The 26,813-nt window shown below is 35.4% G+C and overlaps 1 protein-coding gene across 8 annotated transcripts in view; it reads left to right on the forward strand.

The window, feature by feature from the left end:
- Positions 1-26,813, forward strand: part of LOC144446976 (uncharacterized) — a 334,721-nt gene that overhangs the window by 237,606 nt on the left and 70,302 nt on the right. For 5 of the 8 annotated variants that reach the window (XM_078136846.1, XM_078136847.1, XM_078136849.1 and 2 more), the window contains 7 exons: positions 7,062-8,312; positions 10,538-10,585; positions 13,153-13,185; positions 14,274-14,399; positions 16,907-16,978; positions 20,418-20,534; positions 21,478-21,624. In XM_078136846.1, coding sequence (XP_077992972.1) covers positions 7,062-8,312; positions 10,538-10,585; positions 13,153-13,185; positions 14,274-14,399; positions 16,907-16,978; positions 20,418-20,534; positions 21,478-21,624 — 1,794 coding nt within the window. The remainder of the gene's footprint in view (positions 1-7,061; positions 8,313-10,537; positions 10,586-13,152; positions 13,186-14,273; positions 14,400-16,906; positions 16,979-20,417; positions 20,535-21,477; positions 21,625-26,813) is intronic. The other 3 variants (XM_078136848.1, XM_078136850.1, XM_078136853.1) reach the window with 3 other exon arrangements.

Below are 26,813 nucleotides of genomic sequence, written 5' to 3' on the forward strand. Positions count from 1 at the left end.
ACTGGTATAAAACATTACACATTCAAATATGAAATGAAGTCTACCAGCAATATGCAGCTTGTTATAAATTGGGACTCCCAGATAAATGTATCCCCACTAATTACCATACATCATTATTGTTATGCATATAAAATCATTGTCATGCAAATGATGGCATTGTCATGTGGACAGTGGCTTGTAGTACAATTGTATAGCCCTAGTGAGTGCAATGGCCTTTATTGTGGCAGCCATTGATGAAGACATACAACAGCTGCTGCATACATAATGAGATTGCCACATTGTTGGAACTTTCTCTCCTCTTTGGCTTTGTTGCTACTGGAAACGTTTTCTGTATGTGTATGAACCGACTGTGTCTGGATTTTCCAACACTCCATGTCATATGAGATAGAGATAGTTACCTTGTTATTTTCACTCCATGTCATATGAGATAGAGATAGTTACCTTGTTATTTTCATCCATGCTGGATAAAAAATGTGCTAAACCGATTTGCAGGTAATGTAATACTATACTTAACTAGAGCCACATCGGTAAGTCTATTTTCGTCAATTTTTTTTTTACAAATTTAAAAAAAAATAAAATTGAGCCTTTAATTTTGATGATAGATATCATTTTTAACCTCTTCACAAATTAGATGATGGATTGATAAATTAATATTTAATTTACATCTGTTGTTTGAATTCATCAGGCAAGTAAATATTACATATTAGAAGGTCAAAGGTTAGTGTGTACATGTATCTGTCCGTCTGTCTGTCTCTCTGTCTACGTGTTCATGGATACATGTATAGATTGTGTAGATATATGCATTGTTTTCCATTAACTGACTTCTGATAATTAATATTGACTGTAAATTACAGCCTGTACTGTTGGTGTTCTGTAAATTACAGCCTGTATTGTTGGTGTTCTATAAATTACAGCCTGTACTGTTGGTGTTCTATAAATTACAGCCTGTACTGTTGGTGTTCTGTAAATTACAGCCTGTACTGTTGGTGTTCTATAAATTACAGCCTGTACTGTTGGTGTTCTATAAATTACAGCCTGTACTGTTGGTGTTCTATAAATTACAGCCTGTACTATTGGTGTTCTGTAAATTACAGCCTGTACTGTTGGTGTTCTGTAAATTACAGCCTGTACTGTTGGTGTTCTATAAATTACAGCCTGTACTGTTGGTGTTCTGTAAATTACAGCCTGTACTGTTGGTGTTCTGTAAATTACAGCCTGTACTGTTTGGGTGTTCTATAAATTACAGCCTGTACTGTTGGTGTTCTATAAATTACAGCCTGTACTGTTGGTGTTCTATAAATTACAGCCTGTACTGTTTGGGTGTTCTATAAATTACAGCCTGTACTGTTGGTGTTCTATAAATTACAGCCTGTACTGTTGGTGTTCTGTAAATTACAGCCTTACTGTTGGTGTTCTATAAATTACAGCCTGTACTGTTGGTGTTCTGTAAATTACAGCCTGTACTGTTGGTGTTCTATAAATTACAGCCTGTACTATTGGTGTTCTGTAAATTACAGCCTGTACTGTTGGTGTTCTGTAAATTACAGCCTGTACTGTTGGTGTTCTATAAATTACAGCCTGTACTGTTGGTGTTCTGTAAATTACAGCCTGTACTGTTGGTGTTCTGTAAATTACAGCCTGTACTGTTGGTGTTCTATAATTACAGCCTGTACTGTTGGTGTTCTATAAATTACAGCCTGTACTGTTGGTGTTCTATAAATTACAGCCTGTACTGTTGGTGTTCTATAAATTACAGCCTGTACTGTTGGTGTTCTGTAAATTACAGCCTGTACTGTTGGTGTTCTGTAAATTACAGCCTGTACTGTTGGTGTTCTATCTACTGTTGGTGTTCTGTAAATTACAGCCTGTACTGTTGGTGTTCTATCTACTGTTGGTGTTCTGTAAATTACAGCCTGTACTGTTGGTATTCTATCTACTGTTGGTGTTCTATCTACTTTTGGTGTTCTGTAAATTACAGCCTGTAGTGTTGGTGTTCTATCTACTGTTGGTGTTCTATAAATTACAGCCTGTACTGTTGGTATTCTATCTACTGTTGGTGTTCTATAAATTGTTGGTGTTCTGTAAATTACAGCCTGTACTGTTGGTATTCTATCTACTGTTGGTGTTCTATAAATTACAGCCTGTAGTGTTGGTGCTCTGTGTACTGTTGATGTTCTATAAATTACAGCCTGTAGTGTTGGTGTTCTATGTACTGTTGATGTTCTATGAATTACAGCCTGTAGTGTTGGTATTCTATCTACTGTTGGTGTTCTATAAATTACAGCCTGTAGTGTTGGTATTCTATCTACTGTTGGTGTTCTATAAATTACAGCCTGTAGTGTTGGTGTTCTGTCTACTGTTGGTGTTCTATAAATTACAGCCTGTAGTGTTGGTGTTCTAGCTACTGTTGATGTTCTATAAATTACAGCCTGTAGTGTTGGTATTCTATCTACTGTTGGTGTTCTATAAATTACAGCCTGTAGTGTTGGTGTTCTGTCTACTGTTGGTGTTCTATAAATTACAGCCTGTAGTGTTGGTGTTCTATGTACTGATGGTGTTCTATAAATTACAGCCTGTAGTGTTGGTGTTCTATCTACTGTTGGTGTTCTATAAATTACAGCCTGTAGTGTTGGTGTTCTATCTACTGTTGGTGTTCTATAAATTACAGCCTGTAGTGTTGGTGTTCTATCTACTGATGGTGTTCTATAAATTACAGCCTGTAGTGTTGGTGTTCTAGCTACTGTTGGTGTTCTATAAATTACAGCCTGTAGTGTTGGTGTTCTATCTACTGATGGTGTTCTATACATTACAGCCTGTAGTGTTGGTGTTCTATGTACTGATGGTGTTCTATAAATTACAGCCTGTAGTGTTGGTGTTCTATCTACTGTTGGTGTTCTATAAATTACAGCCTGTATTGCATACATTTTTTGAATGTTTATTTATTTGTCTATTAATCCCTGTTGTTATCTTTCCAATATGTGATCATTTGACTTGCTATGGGTGTGGTCTTGTTGCCCAGGCACATGTACAATCATACATGTTTTGAATGTTATTCAGTCGTCTATTAATACATATTTTTATCTTTGGCAAATACCAGATTGTTTTGTTGTTGCTATGGGTGTGGTCCTGTTGCTAGGCACATTTACATACATTTCTTGAATATTTATTCAATTGTCTAAAATTCCGTTATCTTTGTGAAAAACACCACCGTTTGGCTTTTGCTATGGATGTGGTCATGGTTGCTAAGGAGATTTGCATACATGTTTTGAACAGGGTTCATACACTTAAATTAACAATAATTCCAGGCCTTTGCATTAGTTTTCCAGGGGTATTCGTATTGATTTGGGTCATTTTCCAGGGGTGTCAACCGTCAAAATTTATTTTATTGAATGACATCTAATTCTCTGACATGGATGAGAAGTAATTAACAACTGCCCTCACATGTTTTATTGTGTCCGTTTCCTGGCACATTGAAATCGACTCAGTTGGTTACACCTCTGTTTTCACTCTGAGATGAAAAGTTCTACCCCTAGTAGTTTCATTCATCTGTAGCATTGATCATGGCAGGATTCATCAGTGTAATTCAGACATCATCCGGTATGTGGTAAATACCTTTGTTGTTGACATGTGATGCTGATAGTGTCACTTTGGTAAATATATGTATGCAAAATAGAAGTGTAGAAATCCTGGTTTGTTGGCAAAACCAAGTGAGGGTATAGTACATTGGGTCCCATGTGTACATCTGTCTATCCGTGTCCACCTTTGTCTCAAGTAGGCATGGACTAATTTCAGCCAATTTAGCTTTCAGTAAACATCAAATATTTAATATCCTGTGCATACATGTATGCACATCAATTTGTTTTTCGATATATGCAAATTTGACCGAATGACAGCCATATTTGTAGTTAAAACACATTATTACTACATAACTGAAAAACTTTAATACATAGAAGTGTCCATTCCAATATGCAAGCTATCTTTTGAGACCTTGACCATGATCTTGTGGGACTATTATCAAAGTAAAGCCTACAAGTAATATTAAAGAAAAGAATTATACATCACAAGCATTATTTTTGGTGCTGATATCACTTTTTCCCAATGGCAGCCATATTTGTAGTTACAATCATCCTGTGTCTCGTATATACATGGGTCAATTTCAAACTTTCAGTAAATATAAAATACTATCCTGTGCATATGCATGTCATTTAATTTCTTTACTCTCTCGAGCATGTCCAAAATGGCAGCCATTTTTGTCATAAAAATTCATATTTTGCCTAGTAATATATCGGAAGTTTAGTAGATAGTACCTTAGTAGACTTTATATTAGTGTCTACTTGGCACCTGTGTTATCCTTAACAAGCTTTCTAAAGACAATTTGACCTTGGCCTTCATCTTCAAGGTAATTCTGTAATAAAAGTAGATAGAGGCTTTATTTTAGTGTCTACGTTGTACGCTCATGTTATCAGTGACAAGCTCTCTAATGACACTTTGACCTTGACCCTCATCTTCAGTGTCAAATAGGCGTTATGTTAAAATGCACATATTATGTGCCATAAATAATAATAATGTTTATTCACCAATATAATAATAATAAAAATTAATCTTCAAAATTAATCAACAAACAATAGTGGAACAGTAAAATTGATACACATACAATCTCCACAGTCAGTTCACAAAAGAAATATACAGTTGTACATGACATTATAATGGACCATTTTTTACTAAACCTTGTTAAAATATTAGGTATAATAGTTCACATGTGCACATCAGTTCATTCTATTACGTTTGCGGTAATGTCTTGAGGGTCATTTCTAGCACAACTGAACTACAATGTAGGTTCAGTAGTGCTATAGGCATCGAGCTCTGTCTGTCTGTCTGTATGTGTGTGTGTGTGTGTGTGTGTGTGTAGACGACTTAAACTCAAAAACTGCCTACCTGATTGCCTTGGTATTTGGTGGGGACATTACTTGTGGGGTCTAGTTGGGAAATTGTTCAAATGAAAATGATCACATCACAGGTGTGTGATTCGGGTAAAAAAATGTGATTTTTTGATTTAATAAAGTTTAAACTCAGAAAGTACTGGGCAGATTGGTGTGGAATTTAGTGGGAACATTCTCAAGGGGGTGTAAAGTAAGATTTGTTCATGACATGGTTCCATGAGTAATATGCAAATTAGGGCTAAAAATGTGTCTTTTTGTTAAAAAATCTTTAATGTCAAAACTATTCAGCAGATTGAGCTTACTTTTAATGAGGATGCATCTGGGGGTGTATAGATAAAGAAATATTAAGCATATATTGATGTCATGAGTGATATGCAAATTAGGTGTAAAAATGTTCATTTTTTGTCAAAAACTTATATCTCACAAAGTACTTGGTCAATGAGACTGATGTTAAGATGTTTCTTAAAGTGTTATTATGCAGATTTTGTTCAAAATTTTTTGACAATATTGGCCCTAGCAACCATGACCACGCCCTTAGCAACAACCAAATGGGAGTATATTTTGGTTAAATAAAGAACATCATCTGGTAGGCAAGTGAGTAAACATTCAAAAAATGTATGCAAATATCCCCAACAACCATTGCCACGTCCATGGCAACAGCCAAACCGTCGTTTGTCACAGAGAACAACAGGGATTAATAAACAATTGAATAAACATTCAAAAAATGTATGTAAATTTGCCTAACAACAAGACCACGCCCAAAGCAACAGCCAAATTATCACATATATTGCAAAGGTATTAACCGGGATTAATAGACAATTGAATAAACATTCAAAAAATATATGTAAATTTGCCTAGCAACAAGACCATGCCCACAGAAACAGCCAAATGATCACGTATATTGCAAAGATAATATCAGGAATTCATACACAAGTGAACAAAAACATTCAAAAATGTATGCAAATTTAGCTAATAACATGACCACGCCCGTAGCAACAGCCAAATGATTGTATATATCGCAAAGATAGCAACATGGTTGGATAGACAACTGGATAGTCATTCAGCAAATGAATACCTATTGTTAGCATGGACTAGCATATGGATAAACATTTTTAAAAACTGTACAGTTGTGCTACAATGCCATTGGCACTATATTTTTAGCACCCCCCCCCCCCCTCCCCCCCCCCCTCCTTCTTGGGATCTTCATGGTAAAGACTAAATGGGGTCATATTGTATCATAAATACTCAATGTATGAATTGGTAAGTTTAAATGTTGAAGAGTCTCTGTCTTCAAGGAAGACTTGTTGAATACTCCATTGTGTGACATTTTTGGAAGTAGCAAGTATTCAACATTTTAAAATATTTAAGTTGTTTTGATAAAATTTTTTTGCAGTTGTAATTAAATCAATATTTCAAAATGGTTATTGGCTGTTGTTATAAAATTTTATTTACATTTGACCTAGATTGACTGACCTTGGTTGACCCTCAGTGGCTCATTTTAACAACACATCTGTGTCCCTTCCTATATTGATAGGTTGAGTGATATTCAAATAGTAGGTCAAATCAACAAGCGTTTGCCTTATAAACAATATCAATATTTTGTCAAGATTAATTTACAACATATTGTTTAAATGAGACTGAAAGATATCAAAGGTCATCATCACCTGTCCACAAAATGTTTGTTGTGTACCATGTATTGTCATTTGTTTATCTCATGTCAAGTCATATGACATAATTAATAACATGAAGGCTTATTATTGCATAGTTTGGCTGTGTAGAATTTAGAGTAGAGTAGGGTAGTTTGGCTGTGTAGAATTTAGAGTAGAGTAGGGTAGTTTGGCTGTGTAGAATTTAGAGTAGAGTAGGGTAGTTTGGCTGTGTAGAATTTAGAGTAGAGTAGGGTAGTTTGGCTGTGTAGAATTTAGAGTAGAGTAAGGTAGGGTAGGAAATGAATGATTTACAGCTTAGAGTTGCACCTACCTAGCATTTCACATCATAATGAAGAACGCTACCCCAAATAATCCATATAACATGATAGCTGCTTTATTAGATCTCTATTGTTAATATGCTAACATTTCACTTCACCTCACGTGTGCCATTTCCATTGTTTTTTCATTTCAGAGAGGGAGCATCGCTGGTTCTGTATTCACCAAACGAACCAGCAAAGCCACACAGACGGATGCCTTAAGATACATAAACAGTACAGCTATGCAGTCAAGGGTGTACACCCCACAAAATAAACAAATTACACTTGCAAATTTCTTAGAGACCCTGCCCTATAGTGCTCAGTTACCTAAGCCTCAAAGTACAAAACCAACATCAGTACTATCACAACTACAGTGGGAGAATTCCTCTAGTCGTGTTCTTATCAGCACAGAGAAGGAGGTAATTGATGTGAACACCCAGCCTAGTTGCCTTAGCTATAAACAGTCTGTAACAGTTGAGATGAAGAAGACTGCTGATTTAGACAGAAGTAGACTCATAGATCAATTGGTTGAAAGTCTGCCTGTCTACACAACACCAGTACCAAACATCAAAAGCAGACTTGCCAGGTTTTCTCATAATCGCTACTCACTCCAAGAAAATAATACAAGAGAGAATATTCCAGACAGAACAAGGGCTGCATCCAGAGCGTTGGATACGGCAGGACCATATGAACGAAAGAAGTTAATAGAAGCAATGGCTGCATCACTTCCTGATATGGAACCTAAATTGTCTCCAGGATTGAGAGGAGTCAAGTCACATAGTGGAGAACTTGTAGAGGAACCAGAATTAGCCGAGGAAGGTGTATTCCATGCAGAACTGATAACAGATATAAATGTTCCTCCCTTACCAGATACTAATCCACCATTGCTCTCTGTCCATTCTCATTCTCATTCTGAATCTGTGGACTACTTTGAATCTGATGTACCTCCTCCATTACCAACTTCTCCCATCCCATCACATCTTGCTTTGGGTGAATCAGATTCAAATTCAGAATCAGATTTCTCTGACGTGGAACTCCCTCCATTGCCATCATCTGAACCTCCCTCATCTTCCGGTCACTTTCTCATTAAATCCAAAAGACAAGCAACTCTGCATATGCAGAGACCACCATCATTTGATAGTGGCATGGATTCCCAGTCAAATGGAACTGACAAAGATAACATGGAAGTATCTGAACACTCCGCAGTCTTTGTCTTCCCTGAGTCTAGCAGACCTCTTACTCTTCCACGAACGCCTTCAAAGGAAGCTCCTGATGTTTCACCCAAACCACCCACACCTTTGTGGATCTCAAAATTGGTACAGAGACAAAAAAGTGAGAAAGAAGTGCATGAGGCAGAAAAAGATCAACTACGAGCAGAAATTTGTAGTTTAAAAGCCGAGAAAGAGGTAACACAAACTATCAAAACATATTGTTTTCAGGTAGTGAATTGGGAAGAAATGCCAATGTATGTAGTTACTGAAAGAGATGTTATCAAATATCTATTCTTAAATATGAGTTGATGGTACTACAAGAGGAGCATATCAAAATTATACTGGCATTACATTATATATCCATGAAATGTCAAAAAGAAAAAAACTAATTTGTGCATCATAGCTCTTAGAGGTCTAAGGTGGTAGTGTATATGTTGGTGAGAAAGTCTGTTCCATATTAATCTGAAGTGATTCATGTACTGTTCATACATTTAAGTTAGGTTGTTGTAGTTTGTTGATGTAGATGCTGCCCAAAAGTACTTTCATACTTGATTCATTGCCTCGGATCCAACCTAATCCTTTTTCATTGACACTTTTAATTTTCATTAATGTTATTATACCTATAAAGTCATACCCAAATGATATCCAAATCATATCCAAAATACACCCAACCAAGTCATATTTAAAATATACCCGTCATACCTAATTATACCCATCATACCCAATTACATTCATCATATCCAAACTATGCCCAAGTCATATCCAAACTATACCCATCATACCCAAACTAAACCCATCATATCCAAATTATAGTCATACCCAATTGTACCCGTCATATCCAAATTATACCCGTTGTATCCAAATTTCCCAATGACTTGTCTTTCTTTGTTGTATTGTTACATTATTGTTTCATATCAACCTGTTTTCTATCATACATTGTACCTTTACTTGTTTTCACTTTCTGTCTTGGGTTTATCATAGCCTAGATCCTTTGAACTGGCAGATTTCAACTAACACCCCTGACTCCACAGACACTTAGCACTAATAGATTTCAACTAACACCCCTGACTCCACAGACACTAATAGCACTGATAGATTTCAACTAACACCCCTGACTCCACAGACACTTAGCACTGATAGATTTCAACTAACATCCCTGACTCCACAGACACTTAGCACTGATAGATTTCAACTAACACCCCTGACTCCACAGACACTTAGCACTAATAGATTTCAACTAACATCCCTGACTCCACAGACACTTAGCACTGATAGATTTCAACTAACACCCCTGACTCCACAGACACTTAGCACTAATAGATTTCAACTAACACCCCTGACTCCACAGACACTAATAGCACTAATAGATTTCAGCTAACATCCCTGACTCCACAGACACTAATTGCGCTGGCAGATTTCAACTAACATCCCTGACTCCACAGACACTTAGCACTGATAGATTTCAACTAACACCCCTGACTCCACAGACACTTAGCACTAATAGATTTCAACTAACATCCCTGACTCCACAGACACTTAGCACTGATAGATTTCAACTAACACCCCTGACTCCACAGACACTTAGCACTAATAGATTTCAACTAGCACCCCTGACTCCACAGACACTAATAGCACTAATAGATTTCAGCTAACACCCCTGACTCCACAGACACTAATAGCACTGATAGATTTCAGCTAACATCCCTGACTCCACAGACACTAATTGCGCTGGCAGATTTCAACTAACATCCCTGACTCCACAGACACTTAGCACTGTGCTTTGAGTACTGTACTTTTAAAGACACATTGTCAGGAAACGTGTGCAAATAACTGGTTTTAAATCTACCTGCTTTGTCACTATCATCACCATGTGATTTGAATCAGTGACATAATCTGTATTGCTAGACAGTATCTGCCAATCACAAAGGGATAAAGTTTATGATGGAATTGTACAGATTTCAGTGTGGTTAACTGTGTGAAATCATTATACAACCATTAGCACAAGGCTAAGTGTCTGTCAAGGTGTGAGCCTCTTCTTTGTCTTATACAGATAGTGTGTTTTATTCAACCACATATATTGTATATGTTTTTTTGTAATGTTAATGATTTATTTTGGCCTACCTACAAGGTTGACAGATATTTTATGGAAATATAACATCATAGAGATAATATTTTCATTAAATTTCTTGTGTATTATAAAGTTGATCATAAAGTTACATGCAAAGATACATTCATTTAAAACTGTATACAGTATATCATGAGTTGTAACTATGGTAACAAACACTTCTACTAACATCTGCATGAAATATTTACACTCTTTATTATTGCATACCTCAAAAGATCTGACCATTTTAGTCAAATATTGTTAATTTAAATAAAAATACCGGTCCTGTTTTATTTGCCATGCCTGCACACTGCAGGAAATGGAAGCACTGATGAGAGAAAGAGAGATAGCTGCCAGAATTCAGGTGGGCATCAAATTAGTCTAGCTGACAACAGTTTTCCAAACTTCCATCATTTTGTGTTTTTGAATTGATTTTTTTTTTACAAATTCGCATTTCAATAATTTAGATTTAGTTTATCTTTTGGACAAGGAAATAGTGATATGGTATAGTGATAGTGATATGGTATAATGATATGGTATAGTGATATGGTATAGTGATATAGTATAGTGATATGATAGTGATATAGTATCGTGATATGGTATCGTGATATGGTATAGTGATAGTGATATGGTATGGTGATAGTGATATGGTATAGTATAGTGATATATTATAGTGATATGGTATAGTGATATGGTATAGTATAGTGATATAGTATCGTGATATGGTATAGTGATAGTGATATAGTATAGTGATATGGTATAGTGATATGGTATAGTGATAGTGATATGGTATAGTATAGTGATATGGTATAGTGATATGGTATAGAATAGTGATATTGTATCGTGATATGGTATAGTGATAGTGATATGGTATAGTGATATGGTATGGTATAGTGATGTAGTATAGTGATATGGTATAGTGATATGGTATAGTGATAGTGATATAGTATCGTGATATGGTATAGTATCGTGATATAGTATAGTGATATAGTATCGTATCGTGATATAGTATAGTGAAAGTGATATAGTATAGTATCGTGATATGGTATAGTGATAGTGATATAGTGTCGTGATATAGTATAGTGATATGGTATGGTGATAGTGATATGGTATAGTGAAAGTGATATAGTATAGTGATATGGTATAGTGATATGGTATAGTATAGTGATATGGTATAGTGATATGGTATGGTGATAGTGATATGGTATAGTGATATGGTATAGTATAGTGATATGGTATAGTGATATATTATAGTGATATGGTATAGTATAGTGATATGGTATAGTGATATGGTATGGTGATAGTGATATAGTATAGTGATATGGTATAGTATAGTGATATATTATAGTGATATGGTATAGTGATAGTGATATATTATAGTGATATGGTATAGTGATATGGTATAGTGATAGTGATATAGTATAGTGATATGGTATAGTATAGTGATATATTATAGTGATATGGTATAGTGATATGGTATAGTGATATGGTATAGTGATAGTGATATAGTATAGTGATATGGTATAGTATAGTGATGTAGTATAGTGATATATTATAGTGATATGGTATAGTGATATGGTATAGAGATATGGTATAGTGATAGTGATATAGTATAGTGATATGGTATAGTATAGTGACGTAGTATAGTGATATATTATAGTGATATGGTATAGTGATATGGTATAGTATAGTGATGTAGTATAGTGATATGGTATAGTGATATGGTATAGTGATAGGGTATAGTGATATGGTATAGTATAGTGATGTAGTATAGTGATATGGTATAGTGATATAGTATAGTGATAGTGATATGGTATAGTATAGTGATATAATATAGTATAATGATATGGTATAGTGATATAGTATAGTGATAGTGATATAGTGATATTGTATAGTGATATAGTGATATGGTATAGTGATATAGTATAGTGATAGTGATATAGTGATATGGTATAGTGATATAGTGATATTGTATAGTGATATAGTATAGTGATAGTGATATAGTGATATGGTATAGTGATATAGTATAGTGATAGTGATATGGTATAGTGATATGGTATAGTGATAGTGATATAGTGATATGGTATAGTGATATTGTATAGTGATATAGTATAGTGATAGTGATATAATGATATGGTATAGTGATATGGTATAGTGATATAATATAGTGATATGGTATAGTGATATGGTATAGTGATAGTGATATAGTGATATGGTATAGTGATATAATATAGTGATATGGTATAGTGATATGGTATAGTGATATAATATAGTGATTTCTAGAAACAAATTATAGAATGAAAGTTTAATGCTTCCCATCATAAATTAAATAAAAATTTGCTTTGATTTGCTGAGGAAATTTACAAGAAACAAGTCAATTTCAAGAAAATGTCTTGTCAACACTAATTTAAAAGTTTTGATGAGGTTGGTCTGAGGATGCATTCAAATGTAACATTAAACAATTCTAATTTATAGTGTAGTAATATTTACTGACATATCTTTTGAAAGAAACTTGTATATTTCTACTAACAGAAAATAAACTAATAAAGAAAATAAACACTTGCGTTGTTTACTGACCTACAATTATAGCAGAGAATGCTAGAAATGAGTAATGCAATGAATTAATATTATTACTTAAACTCTAAATCAGCATGATATGTCTCTTACTGAAAATGGAACAAACTTGTATTCTCAGCTTTTCTGTTTACCTGCATCTTTCAGTGTCTATATATTTTGTGTATCTTTCAGTGTCTATATATTTTGTGTATCTTTCATTGTCTACAAATTTCATGTCTCTTAAAACGTCTGTTCCATGTACATAACAGTCATCACTGTTTGTATGGTCATTCCATTTACCCAGTCCCCTAACACTCATTTTCACTAATATTGACTCACACACATATCACATTTCCCATCATTCTTTGCATGCAGGAAATTGAGGACATTGGAGAATTGAAATATAAGGTGAGGTTTGGGGGTCTGTGTATTTTTCCAGTTTTGTAACTTTCCTGTTCTTGCTTGGTACTGAAAGAATTTTCTCTTTGAAAAAGAAACTTTTATGGTCCCTTGTTTGCCTGTTATTTTAACTTTCTGTCAGAGTATGATGACATGACTATTTTTTAACTTGTATTTAATCACCTGACTGTCACGTGATAATCACATGCTTAAAATATGTTCGTTATTTACATATGAATAGAGCCCTGGTGTTGTATCTGCCATGACTTGCCTAAACTGATTACTTATTCATTTATTCATCAAGGGAAGAAATTAAATATACCTGTATTGCTGTAATGCAAATGTACAGATGTACACAATGGCCACATGATTGTTATCCAAAAATAGATCAATATACCTCGGCACATGGTGGTTTGTCAAAATAGCATACAGCATAGTATTGCATATACCTAGATAGCAATGGTACTACCAGTACAAGAAAATGATAAATGAAATTGGAATGTACAGTTTGCATCGCATTCATTGTATACAGATTAATGGTAAAGGAAGAAATATATGGCTAGCAAGGTGGTATAATTTATACAAAAGAGTTGGTGCAAGTTTTGACGATAAAATGTCACAGTGACATCTGTTTGTTACAACTGATGACCTAATGGGACAGATAGTAAGATAGTGAAATGAAAACAATGTAGCCTTGAGGGAAGTTTACAATATTAGGAGCACAGAGGTGAAGCCATAGCAGTATACTAGAACTAATACTGTAACAGTGGTTAAAGACATCTCATTTTGAAATTCATCAGTCAATGTGATTGGCTGTTTGCTGCAATTTATTCAACCAATGAAAAGCTCTGTATATGCATGGCTTTAATACACCTGTTTGTTGGTGTGTTTGTCAATTGAGTTAAATGTCATTGGACAATGCCAAATGTGTTCAAGGATTTTGTCCCTAGTAATTAGCCATTATTAAGTGTGATTAAGAAATTCTGTCAAGCCAATTCTTTGCTTATATTGATGACATTAGATCAATATCCATTGCAAGCGGAATCTTTTGATTCATTTGGTTTTAATTTTGAATATTTTATTTTCTATTTGAACAGCTTCAGGAAAGAGAAGAGGCCTTGGAAGAGAAGGGTAAACAATGTAGAAGTTTGCGGACTGAAAACACCCAGTTGCACACTGAGTTTAGAGATAAAAACAGCCAAATTACATCTCTGAAGGCAGAGGTGAGTAAGATGGGTTGAATGAGAATGTTTGGTTTGACTGAAATAATTGATTTAGAATATAATGTTCATTTTAGTGACAGTGATTTGTTCTGGGACAATACTTGTGACTTTATAGTTTCCCAATCTGTTTTCAATATTTGATGTATAGCTTCCAATGAGTTTTCAGTTTTCATTTGTATTAAATTTCTTAAATTAAGATGTTGAGCTCATTAAAGCTGCTTTCACAAAAACCTGTCGGGGGGGGGGGGGGGGGGGTCTTCAGGAGATTTGAGGGGGCATTCCATATAATATGCATGGTGATGGGGGTATCTGAAAAAACAATGTGGGTCATAGTGGGACAGTATATTCATAACTGAAAAATAAACTGACTTCATGACTCCTCATACATGGACAAATTAAGCCTCTTAATAGTAAAGGATGGACTGTACTACAATGTATATCATACTGTTGATTGAAATAAATGAGTGAAGCTGTCAAACTGTTGGGAGCCATAGTGAGAGTGATGTGTCATTTGAAGTTAGTGATAATGTCAGTGAGAGTGATGTGTCATTTGAAGACAGTGATAATGTCAGTGAGAGTGATGTGTCATTTGAAGACAGTGATAATGTCAGTGAGAGTGATGTGTCATTTGAAGACAGTGATAATGACAGTGAGAGTGATGTGTCATTTGAAGTTAGTGATAATGTCAGTGAGAGTGATGTGTCATTTGAAGTTAGTGATAATGTCAGTGAGAGTGATGTGTCATTTGAAGACAGTGAGAGTGATGTGTCATTTGTAGATAGTGATAATGACAGTGAGAGTGATGTGTCATTTGAAGACAGTGATAATGACAGTGAGAGTGATGTGTCATTTGAAGACAGTGATAATGTCAGTGAGAGTGATGTGTGATTTGAAGACAGTGATAATGACAGTGAGAGTGATGTGTCATTTGAAGACAGTGATAATGACAGTGAGAGTGATGTGTCATTTGAAGACAGTGATAATGACAGTGAGAGTGATGTGTGATTTGAAGACAGTGATAATGTCAGTGAGAGTGATGTGTCATTTGAAGACAGTGATAATGACAGTGAGAGTGATGATAAAGATAGTTCAAACTCAGATGTAGTTGAAGGCGATATTGGTTCTGATGATGATGATGATGATGATGATGATGATGATGATGATGATGATGATAACAGTGATGGTGGTGAAAATGATATTTTCATATACAAGATATGGAAGGAAAACTACCACATGGAAGTCAAAAATGTAAATGAACACACTTACGGTTTTTGCAAAAATCTTCAAAAGAAGACAATACAGATATACTGCATGCACTATGTAAATATCAATACCTATATACCACTTGATACAATATTCTGTGACTTGAAAATGTGGCTTGGCTTGTTTGAGTTATACATTTACTTTCTCTTGACAGTATATTCAACTAAATCAAACAAGAACAAGATACAAGACTGCATTTTATAGACAGTGTTATTCAATGTCATTCTGTCCCAAGTTGTCAGTTTTTACTGTACAATTAGGGACTGAACTAGTACATTCCAATACAAAACTATAGTTTGTGCATCAACATTTGCAACTGTAATTAAGAAGACAATTGCAATCAACTGCAACACATCAAGGAAATAATACATTAATGAACAGAAATTAAAGACTCAGTTGGACAGCTGATTGACAACAACAGTTACATGTAGTCTATTAATCAAGTAATGACAATAATTTTCTTTTAGCTGTATTAGAGAGGTTTTTGTCTTCAGATAAAAACTAGGAGCCTCCAAGTCCATGTATCCTCAAAAATAGAGAAATAGTTTTAAAATAATGACAAAATATTTTAAAATGTGAATATCTAAAGACATGTTGCTATCAATTTAAAAAATGACCATAAGCTTATGCCTACTTCAAAAACACTTGAGCTAAAGGACAATAACATGTTTGATAGATTATTTTTTTAAAGGAAAACAGTTATATATCTCAGTATGTGCCAAAGGGAGAGAAACAGTAAAACACATTGTTTTAATTTTTGCAAAGAGAATGTCTAGGTAGACGTTTTACAGGCAGGGTACTTGGATGGTAATGATCAGTATATATGTATGTATGAGTGCGTGTATAACAAAAACAAATTATCTGCTATTTAAAATTGAAGGGGGGTACTTCAAAATTTTTTGATCCAGGCAGAGGAGGTTACTTAACAATTTTAGGCAGAGGAGGTTACTTAACATTTAGTAAATGTATAACTCAAACAAGCCAAGCCACATTTTTTTACTTTAAAAAAAATTGGGGGTTTGGAAAAAACAAAATCTCCCGACCGACCTAACCACCACACCCCCCCCCCCCCCCACAAGTTTTTCTAAAGCAGCCTAATTGCATATCAACATATCAATGAATGTGTACACAGACTGACAGCATGGCAAACTTGTGGTGCAGTACAAGGAAAACATGATAGACATTTTTTGCCAGTTTATTTCAAACACTTTACATGTACTCTCTTTTGTGTTATTTTTCCTAAGGTAATGAGATTGGAAAGGCTTCTTAAAATGAATAAAACAGATGAAGCCATTGTAAATGAACTCAGAGAAGAGGTAATTAAGCCAGAATCACTTATTACTTGTGTTGGATGTTGTTATAATGATAAGTTTATTGAATGAGATGGTAGGTGCTTGCATGACAAAAAACTCGTACAGTACATATACATTGTACGTAATAGTACAATACACTAGATTACAATACAATGCAGTCAGTATAGAACTACACAACATAATAGTACAATACACTAGATTACAATACAATGCAGTGAGTATAGAACTACACAACATAACAGTACAATACACTAGATTACAATACAATGCAGTCAGTATAGAACTACACAACATAATAGTACAATGCACTAGATTACAACACAATGCAGACAATATAGAACTACACAACATAATAGAACAATACACTAGATTACAATACAATGCAGACAGTATAGAACTACACAACATAATAGTACAATACACTAGATTACAATACAATGCAGTGAGTATAGAACTACACAACATAACAGTACAATACACTAGATTACAATACAATGCAGTCAGTATAGAACTACACAACATAATAGTACAATACACTAGATTACAATACAATGCAGACAGTATAGAACTACACAACATAATAGTACAATACACTAGATTACAATACAATGCAGACAGTATAGAACTACACAACATAATAGTACAATACACTAGATTACAATACAATGCAGACAGTATAGAACTACACAGCATAATAGTACAATACACTAGATTACAATACAATGCAGTCAGTGTAGAACTACACAACATAACAGTACAATACACTAGATTACAATACAATGCAGTCAGTATAGAACTACACAACATAACAGTACAATACACCAGATTACAATACAATGCAGTCAGTATAGAACTACACAAGATAATAGTACAATACACTAGATTACAATACAATGCAGACAGTATAGAACTACACAACATAATAGTACAATACACTAGATTAAAATGTAATGCAGACAGTATAGAACTACACAACATAATAGAACAACACACTAGATTAAAATACAATGCAGTCAGTATAGAACTACACAACATAATAGTACAATACACTAGATTACAATACAATGCAGTCAGTATAGAACTACACAACATAATAGTACAATACACTAGATTACAATACAATGCAGTCAGTATAGAACTACACAACATAATAGTATAATACACTTGATTACAATACAATGCAGTCAGTATAGAACTACACAACATAATAGTACAGTACACTTGATTACAATACAATGCAGACAGTATAGAACTACACAACATAATAGTACAATACACTAGATTACAATACAATGCAGACAGTATAGAGCTACACATAATAGTACAATACACTAGATTACAATACAATGCAGACAGTATAGAACTACACAACATAATAGTACAATACACTAGATTACAATACAATGCAGACAGAATAGAACTACACAACATAATAGTACAATACACTAGATTACAATACAATGCAGACAGTATAGAACTACACAACATAATAGTACAATACACTAGATTACAATACAATGCAGACAGTATAGAACTACACAACATAATAGTACAATACACTAGATTACAATACAATGCAGACAGTATAGAACTACACAACATAATAGTACAATACACTAGATTACAATACAATGCAGACAGTATAGAACTACACAGCATAATAGTACAATACACTAGATTACAATACAATGCAGTCAGTGTAGAACTACACAACATAACAGTACAATACACTAGATTACAATACAATGCAGTCAGTATAGAACTACACAACATAACAGTACAATACACCAGATTACAATACAATGCAGTCAGTATAGAACTACACAAGATAATAGTACAATACACTAGATTACAATACAATGCAGACAGTATAGAACTACACAACATAATAGTACAATACACTAGATTAAAATGTAATGCAGACAGTATAGAACTACACAACATAATAGTACAGTACACTTGATTACAATACAATGCAGACAGTATAGAACTACACAACATAATAGTACAATACACTAGATTACAATACAATGCAGACAGTATAGAGCTACACATAATAGTACAATACACTAGATTACAATACAATGCAGACAGTATAGAACTACACAACATAATAGTACAATACACTAGATTACAATACAATGCAGACAGAATAGAACTACACAACATAATAGTACAATACACTAGATTAAAATGCAATGCAGACAGTATAGAACTACACAACATAATAGTACAATACACTTAATTACAATACAATGCAGTCAGTATAGAACTACACAACATAATAGTACAATACACTAGATTACAATACAATGCAGACAGTATAGAACTACACAACATAATAGTACAATACACTAGATTACAATGCAATGCAGTCAGTATAGAACTACGCAACATAACAGTACAATACACCAGATTACAATACAATGCAGTCAGTATAGAACTACGCAACATAATAGTACAATACACTAGATTACAATACAATGCAGACAGTATAGAACTACACAAGATAATAGTACAATGCAGACAGTATAGAACTACACAACATAATAGTACAATACACTAGATTACAATACAATGCAGACAGTATAGAACTACACAACATAATAGTACAATGCAGACAGTATAGAACTACACAAGATAATAGTACAATACACTAGATTACAATACAATGCAGACAGTATAGAACTACACAACATAATAGTACAATGCACTAGATTACAATACAATGCAGACAGTATAAAACTACACAACATAATAGTACAATACACTAGATTACAATACAATGCAGACAGTATAGAACTACACAAGATAATAGTACAATACACTAGATTACAATACAATGCAGACAGTATAGAACTACGCAAGATAATAGTACAATACACTAGATTACAATACAATGCAGACAGTATAGAACTACACAAGATAATAGTACAATACACTAGATTACAATACAATGCAGACAGTATAGAACTACACAACATAATAGTACAATACACTAGATTACAATACAATGCAGACAGTATAAAACTACACAACATAATAGTACAATACACTAGATTACAATACAATGCAGACAGTATAGAACTACACAACATAATAGTACAATACACTAGATTACAATACAATGCAGACAGTATAGAACTACACAACATAATAGTACAATACACTAGATTACAATACAATGCAGACAGTATAGAACTACACAAGATAATAGTACAATACACTAGATTACAATACAATGCAGACAGTATAGAACTACACAAGATAATAGTACAATACACTAGATTACAATGCAATGCAGACAGTATAGAACTACACAAGATAACACTTATGAACTGTGACAATGGAAATCATTTGTATTAAAAAAAAAATATTCCTTACTATTCCATCGTGTTACCAATCCATCACCAGCTCATTACTGTATAATTTTGCATTGTAGCTGGATAAGATTCATAGACAGCTTAGTTTGAAAGAAGATGAAGTAAAGAGTTCAGTGGATATGGCTACCATGTACAGAACAAAACTCGATAGAAGAGACAAAGAATTGGCTGCAAAGGTTAGAATTCACTCTTTTCCAACATTCGTATCATTTCTTACATATCCCTGACAAAAATACGTCACATATTTCAAATAGTTACAAATGGACTCCATATTTATTGTAAAAATTCAAGTTTTGCACATTAACTGTGGATCTTAATAGATAGAGACCTCATTTAAGGAGGAGTACACTGAGTTTGCCCATACATTTCATCTGCACCTAATAACAGTCATCAATTTGCTTTCAAATCAATACTCCTACAAATAATTTATAAATTGATTTTACTGGCACAAAAGAAGTGATTACATTATCTAATATTATCTAATACAGCGAGTTGAAAATACGCCAAACTCAACTTTTATGAGTTTTGATAACCTCTTTACATGAAATGTTACCATGGAAACAAGTGAGGTGACCACCTGTTTTCAACCCATTATTACAAATGTTGAATAATCTAACAAAGTTAGACATATTTATCTATAATAAATTTTCTAGTGAGACCTTGGCTTTTGACCTTGACTTCTAACTTCAAGATCAAATGGCAAAAACCATCACAGTGCACATGCGCAGCTCTGGTGTGCATGAACCCATTACAGCCAAACCTGGCACAAATATCAGATACAGTAGCCTACATGTACACCTCTCTTTGTTTCAAGACCTTTGCGATAATGACTGATTGGTGGCTATGTTTGTCATAAAATATTCAGAATACGAATTGCTAAAATTAAAGTTGAAATATTGGGCCCAGTGTGTTTGATGAAGACTTGTTATTATTATGTCCAAAATTTCCACTTTTATGTTGAAGCTAGGTTAGAGAAATGCTCCAAGGAGACAATCAAATCTCATATCTTTTGATATAAGAAAATATGACATAAATACTAAATTTTGCACTTTTTAAAAATTAAATCTTGAGAAAGTATGAATTGTGACCAAATGTTTACATTATCCTTTGTACTTATAGGAAGGGGCAGTGGAGGAAAAGATGGGTGAGATTCAGAAATTGAGACAGGAGATGGGACGACTAGAACAACAAAACAGATTACAACAATCAGCTGCAGAGTCCAAGTACAAAGACTTGGTAGCTAAATTGGAAAGTGTAAAGAGAGAGGTATGGGATACATGTAACTCTATTCTAGTAAGACATTTTGAAGTATCTTGGCAACATCAAGTCAAATTTAAGAATGGCCTTTGAATTGAATCTAAATTAACCAGAATACACTGTTATGTTCTGAACAGTGTCCCTCTGTGTGTACATAATGTAAAGTTACCAGAATACATTGTTATATTATGTTGAGTACTGTGTCATGCTATGTGTACCTAATGTAAAGTTACTGAGAATACACAGTTGTTTTGAGGACTGTTCCTCTATATGTAGATAATATAAAGACTGCTACTCAGTGAACTAGTTGGTGAGATTACTTTCAAGGTGATTCAAAATATCCCATACCACAACCTTGAAAAATGTTCTTTCTATGTCTCTTAACCAGTAAATGCTGTGCTAACTATTCAAAATTACATTATAAATGAGAAATAAAAAGAGTTAAAACTGGCGATCAGCGGGCGACCCAAACAGCAATGAACTTGTGGTTATACTGCCTATTGTTCTCCCTTTTAGGGATTGTGACGTCATAGAGAGTGCCCAGTTAGTATAGTAAGCAATTTCAGACAGTAGTAATTCTGACTTTGATACTCATCAAAATTTATCTGAGAGTGATGAATCTTCTTTAGATTGTTTTGTCTTTTTTATGTAGGCACTGTGTCCTAATACAGCAACAATTGTGAAAATGCTAGTGATTTTGAAGAGTATGTTGGGTTAGTTGATCATTGAATTCTCTTGCCGATTTGTACCTTGATAAAACTAGGAGCTCAACTACTGCTGCAAGTCGATATCTAGATTTCTCTAAAGATATTGTGTTGACTCAAAAAATAATTTGAACCAAGCATAATGTTCTGATTGCCGATTTTGTTCCCGTCTCAGAAGTTGATTGCTACTAAAGTTCTTAATGGTTTTGCAGTGTAGGCCTTTGACTACCTTGGCAAGACAAAAATTAAAGCCAGCCTATTAATCTTGTCTATATATGAAGTGAGGGGGACCTGTAAATATTTCACAGCTTTTGTTGTGGTCTTGTATTGTTAGTCCCCGCCGGACGAAGTCCGGGACGGGGACTTATGGATTGGGTTCCGTGCGTCCGTCCATCCGTCAGTCTGTCCGTCCGTCCGCAGCCGTTTCTTGGAGATGCCTGGACTGATTTTTTTCAAACTTGGTACAGGGGCAACATACAATGGCATACATATGCACGTCAATTTGTTTCATGATACGATCCAATATGGCCGCCTAGCAGCCATTTTGATTGCAAATTTTCCCTGTCTAAAGCCATAACTCAGACATGCTTGAACAGATCTCATTCAAAGTTGGTATTAGGACAGTGTTCTATGACATACATGTGCACATTCATTGTTGTCATGATACGATCCAATATGGCCGCCTAGCAGCCATTTTGTTTGTGAATTTTCCATGTCCAAAGCCATAACTCAGACATGCTTGAACAGATCTCATTCAAAGTTGGTATTAAGACAGTGTTCTATGACATACATGTGCATATCCATTTGTTGTCATGATACGATCCAATATGGCCGCCTAGCACCCATTTTGTTTCCGAATTTTCCATGTCCAAAGCCATAACTCAGACATGCTTGAACAGATCTCATTCAAAGTTGGTATTAGGACAGTGTTCTATAACATACATGTGCATATCCATTTTCATCGTGATACGATCCAATATCGCTGCCTGGTAGCCATTTTGTTTGCGAATTTTCCATGTCCAAAGCCATAACTCAGACATGCTTGAACAGATCTCATTCAAAGTTGGTATTAGGACAGTGTTCTATGACATACATGTGCATATCCATTTTCGTCGTGATACGATCCCCCATACCCGACCCATCCTTTATTGTTGTAGGCATGTTCCATGTCCAACAAGCAGACACAACATATCTAAGTCTGTTTGATTTAGGTTCACAAGTGTTGTTGCGTGATCAGAGTAGTGATAATTCCTTAAAACCCAATCATAGCGGGGACTATGTCATTCTCAATGACTTGTTGCATGTTTGGCTTGTGACAGTGAATTTACGTGTATTATTTTATGGCCAGCACAAGGCTGCATAGGGTGTGATATTCTAGACGTACGGAACCAACACAAGGCTGCATAGGGTGTGATATTCTAGACTTACGGAACCAACACAAGGCTGCATAGGGTGTGATATTCTAGACTTACGGAGCCAGCACAAGGCTGCATAGGGTGTGATATTCTAGACTTACGGAGCCAACACAAGGCTGCATAGGGTGTGATATTCTAGACTTATGGAACCAACACAAGGCTGCATAGGGTGTGATATTCTAGACTTACGGAACCAACACAAGGCTGCATAGGGTGTGATATTCTAGACTTACGGAACCAACACAAGGCTCCATAGGGTGTGATATTCTAGACTTACGGAGCCAACACAAGGCTGCATAGGGTGTGATATTCTAGACTTACGGAGCCAGCGCAAGACTGCATAGGGTGTGATATTCTAGACTTACGGAACCAACACAAGGCTGCATAGGGTGTGATATTCTAGACTTACGGAGCCAACACAAGGCTGCATAGGGTGTGATATTCTAGACTTACGGAGCCAGCACAAGGCTGCATAGGGTGTGATATTCTAGACTTACGGAGCCAGCACAAGGCTGCATAGGGTGTGATATTCTAGACTTATGGAACCAACACAAGGCTGCATAGGGTGTGATATTCTAGACTTACGGAGCCAGCACAAGGCTGCATAGGGTGTGATATTCTAGACTTACGGAGCCAGCACAAGGCTGCATAGGGTGTGATATTCTAGACTTACGGAACCAACACAAGGCTGCATAGGGTGTGATATTCTAGACTTACGGAACCAACACAAGGCTGCATAGGGTGTGATATTCTAGACTTACGGAGCCAACACAAGGCTGCATAGGGTGTGATATTCTAGACTTACGGAGCCAGCACAAGGCTGCATAGGGTGTGATATTCTAGACTTACGGAGCCAGCATATAGGGTGTGATATTCTAGACTTACGGAGCCAACACAAGGCTGCATAGGGTGTGATATTCTAGACTTACGGAACCAACACAAGGCTGCATAGGGTGTGATATTCTAGACTTACGGAACCAACACAAGGCTGCATAGGGTGTGATATTCTAGACTTACGGAGCCAACACAAGGCTGCATAGGGTGTGATATTCTAGACTTACGGAACCAACACAAGGCTCCATAGGGTGTGATATTCTAGACTTACGGAACCAACACAAGGCTGCATAGGGTGTGATATGCTAGACTTACGGAACCAACACAAGGCTGCATAGGGTGTGATATTCTGGACTTACGGAGCCAGCACAAGGCTGCATAGGGTGTGATATTCTAGCATAGGGTGTGATATTCTAGACTTACGGAACCAACACAAGGCTGCATAGGGTGTGATATTCTAGACTTACGGAACCAACACAAGGCTGCATAGGGTGTGATATTCTGGACTTACGGAACCAACACAAGGCTGCATAGGGTGTGATATTCTGGACTTACGGAGCCAGCACAAGGCTGCATAGGGTGTGATATTCTAGACTTACGGAATCAACACAAGGCTGCATAGGGTGTGATATTCTGGACTTACGGAGCCAGCACAAGGCTGCATAGGGTGTGATATTCTAGACTTACGTAGCCAGCACAAGGCTGCATAGGGTGTGATATTCTAGACTTCCGGAGCCAGCACAAGGCTGCATAGGGTGTGATATTCTGGACTTATGGAGCCAGCACAAGACTGCATAGGATGTGATATTGTAGACTTACGGAACCCGGTCTGAGACCTATGTAAAACTCACATTCGGACTCAACAGAAGTAGGCCTTATCGATTTGTTGAGGACTTGAATTATTGCTTGTTTTTGATCATGGTGTACAGATGATTATTAGCACAACTGAACTGATAACGTTCAATAGTGCCATAGGCATGGCAAAGTGTCTGTCTGTCTGTCTGTCTGTGTCGATGTGTGTGTGTGTGTGTGTGTGTGTGTGTGTGTGTGTGTGTGTGTGTGTGTGTGTGTGTGCAAACAACTTAAAGTAAAAAACTGCCAGACCGATTGCCATGATATTTGGTTACCTTGGGTGTCTAATTGGGAAATTGTTCAAGTCAAAAGGATCTTACCACCAGATTTGGGTTTAAAAAATGTGATTTTTGGTAAAAAAAACTTAAACTCAAATACTACTGGGCAGATCAGTTTGAAATTTGGTGGGAACATTCTTAAGGGTGTTTAGATTAAGAATTGTTCACGACATGATGATCCCATCAGTGGTATGCAAATTAGTGCTAAAAATGTGTCTTTTTGGTCGATCTTTAATTCCAAAACTACTGAGCAGATTGTGTTGAAATTTAATGGGAATGCATCTTGGGATGTATAGATGAAGACATATTATGAATACAATGATGTCATGAGTGATATGCAAATTAGGTGTAAAAATGTTCATTTTTGGTCAAAAACTTGTATCTCACAAAGTACTTGGTTAATGACACTGAAACTTGGTGAGATGTTTCTAGAAGTGTTATTATGCAGATTGTCTTCAAAATATTTTGACAAAATTGGCCGTAGGAACCATGACCACGCCCTTAGCAACAACCAATTGGCAGTATATTTTGGTCAAATAACAACATCATCTGGTAGGCAAGTGAGTAAACTTTCAAAAAATGTATGCAAATATCCCTAGCAAACATGACCAGCAACAGCCAAACGGTAGTGTATTTCACAAAGATAACAGGGATTAATAGGCAATTGAATAAACATTCAAAAAATGTATGTAAATTTGCCTAGCAACAAGATCACGCCCATAGCCAAATAATCGCGTATATTGCAAAGATAACAACAGGAATAGAAAGACAAATGAATAAACATTCAAAAAATGCATGCAAATGTGCCTAGCAACAAAACCACGCCCATAGCAACAGCCAAATAGTCACGTATATTGTGAAGATAACAACAGGAATAGAAAGACAAATGAAGAAACATTTAAAAATGTATGCAAAAGACCACGCCCATAGCAACAGCCAAATGATCATGTATATTGCAAAGATAATATCAGGAATTCATACACAGGTGAACAAAAACATACAAAAATGTATGCAAATATATCTAACAACATGACCACACCCATAGCAACAGCCAAATGATAGTGTATATCGCAAAGATAGCAACATGGTTGGATAGGCAACTGGATAGTCATTCA

Source organism: Glandiceps talaboti, chromosome 15 (assembly GCF_964340395.1).
Source record: "Glandiceps talaboti chromosome 15, keGlaTala1.1, whole genome shotgun sequence".
NCBI lineage: Eukaryota > Metazoa > Hemichordata > Enteropneusta > Spengelidae > Glandiceps > Glandiceps talaboti.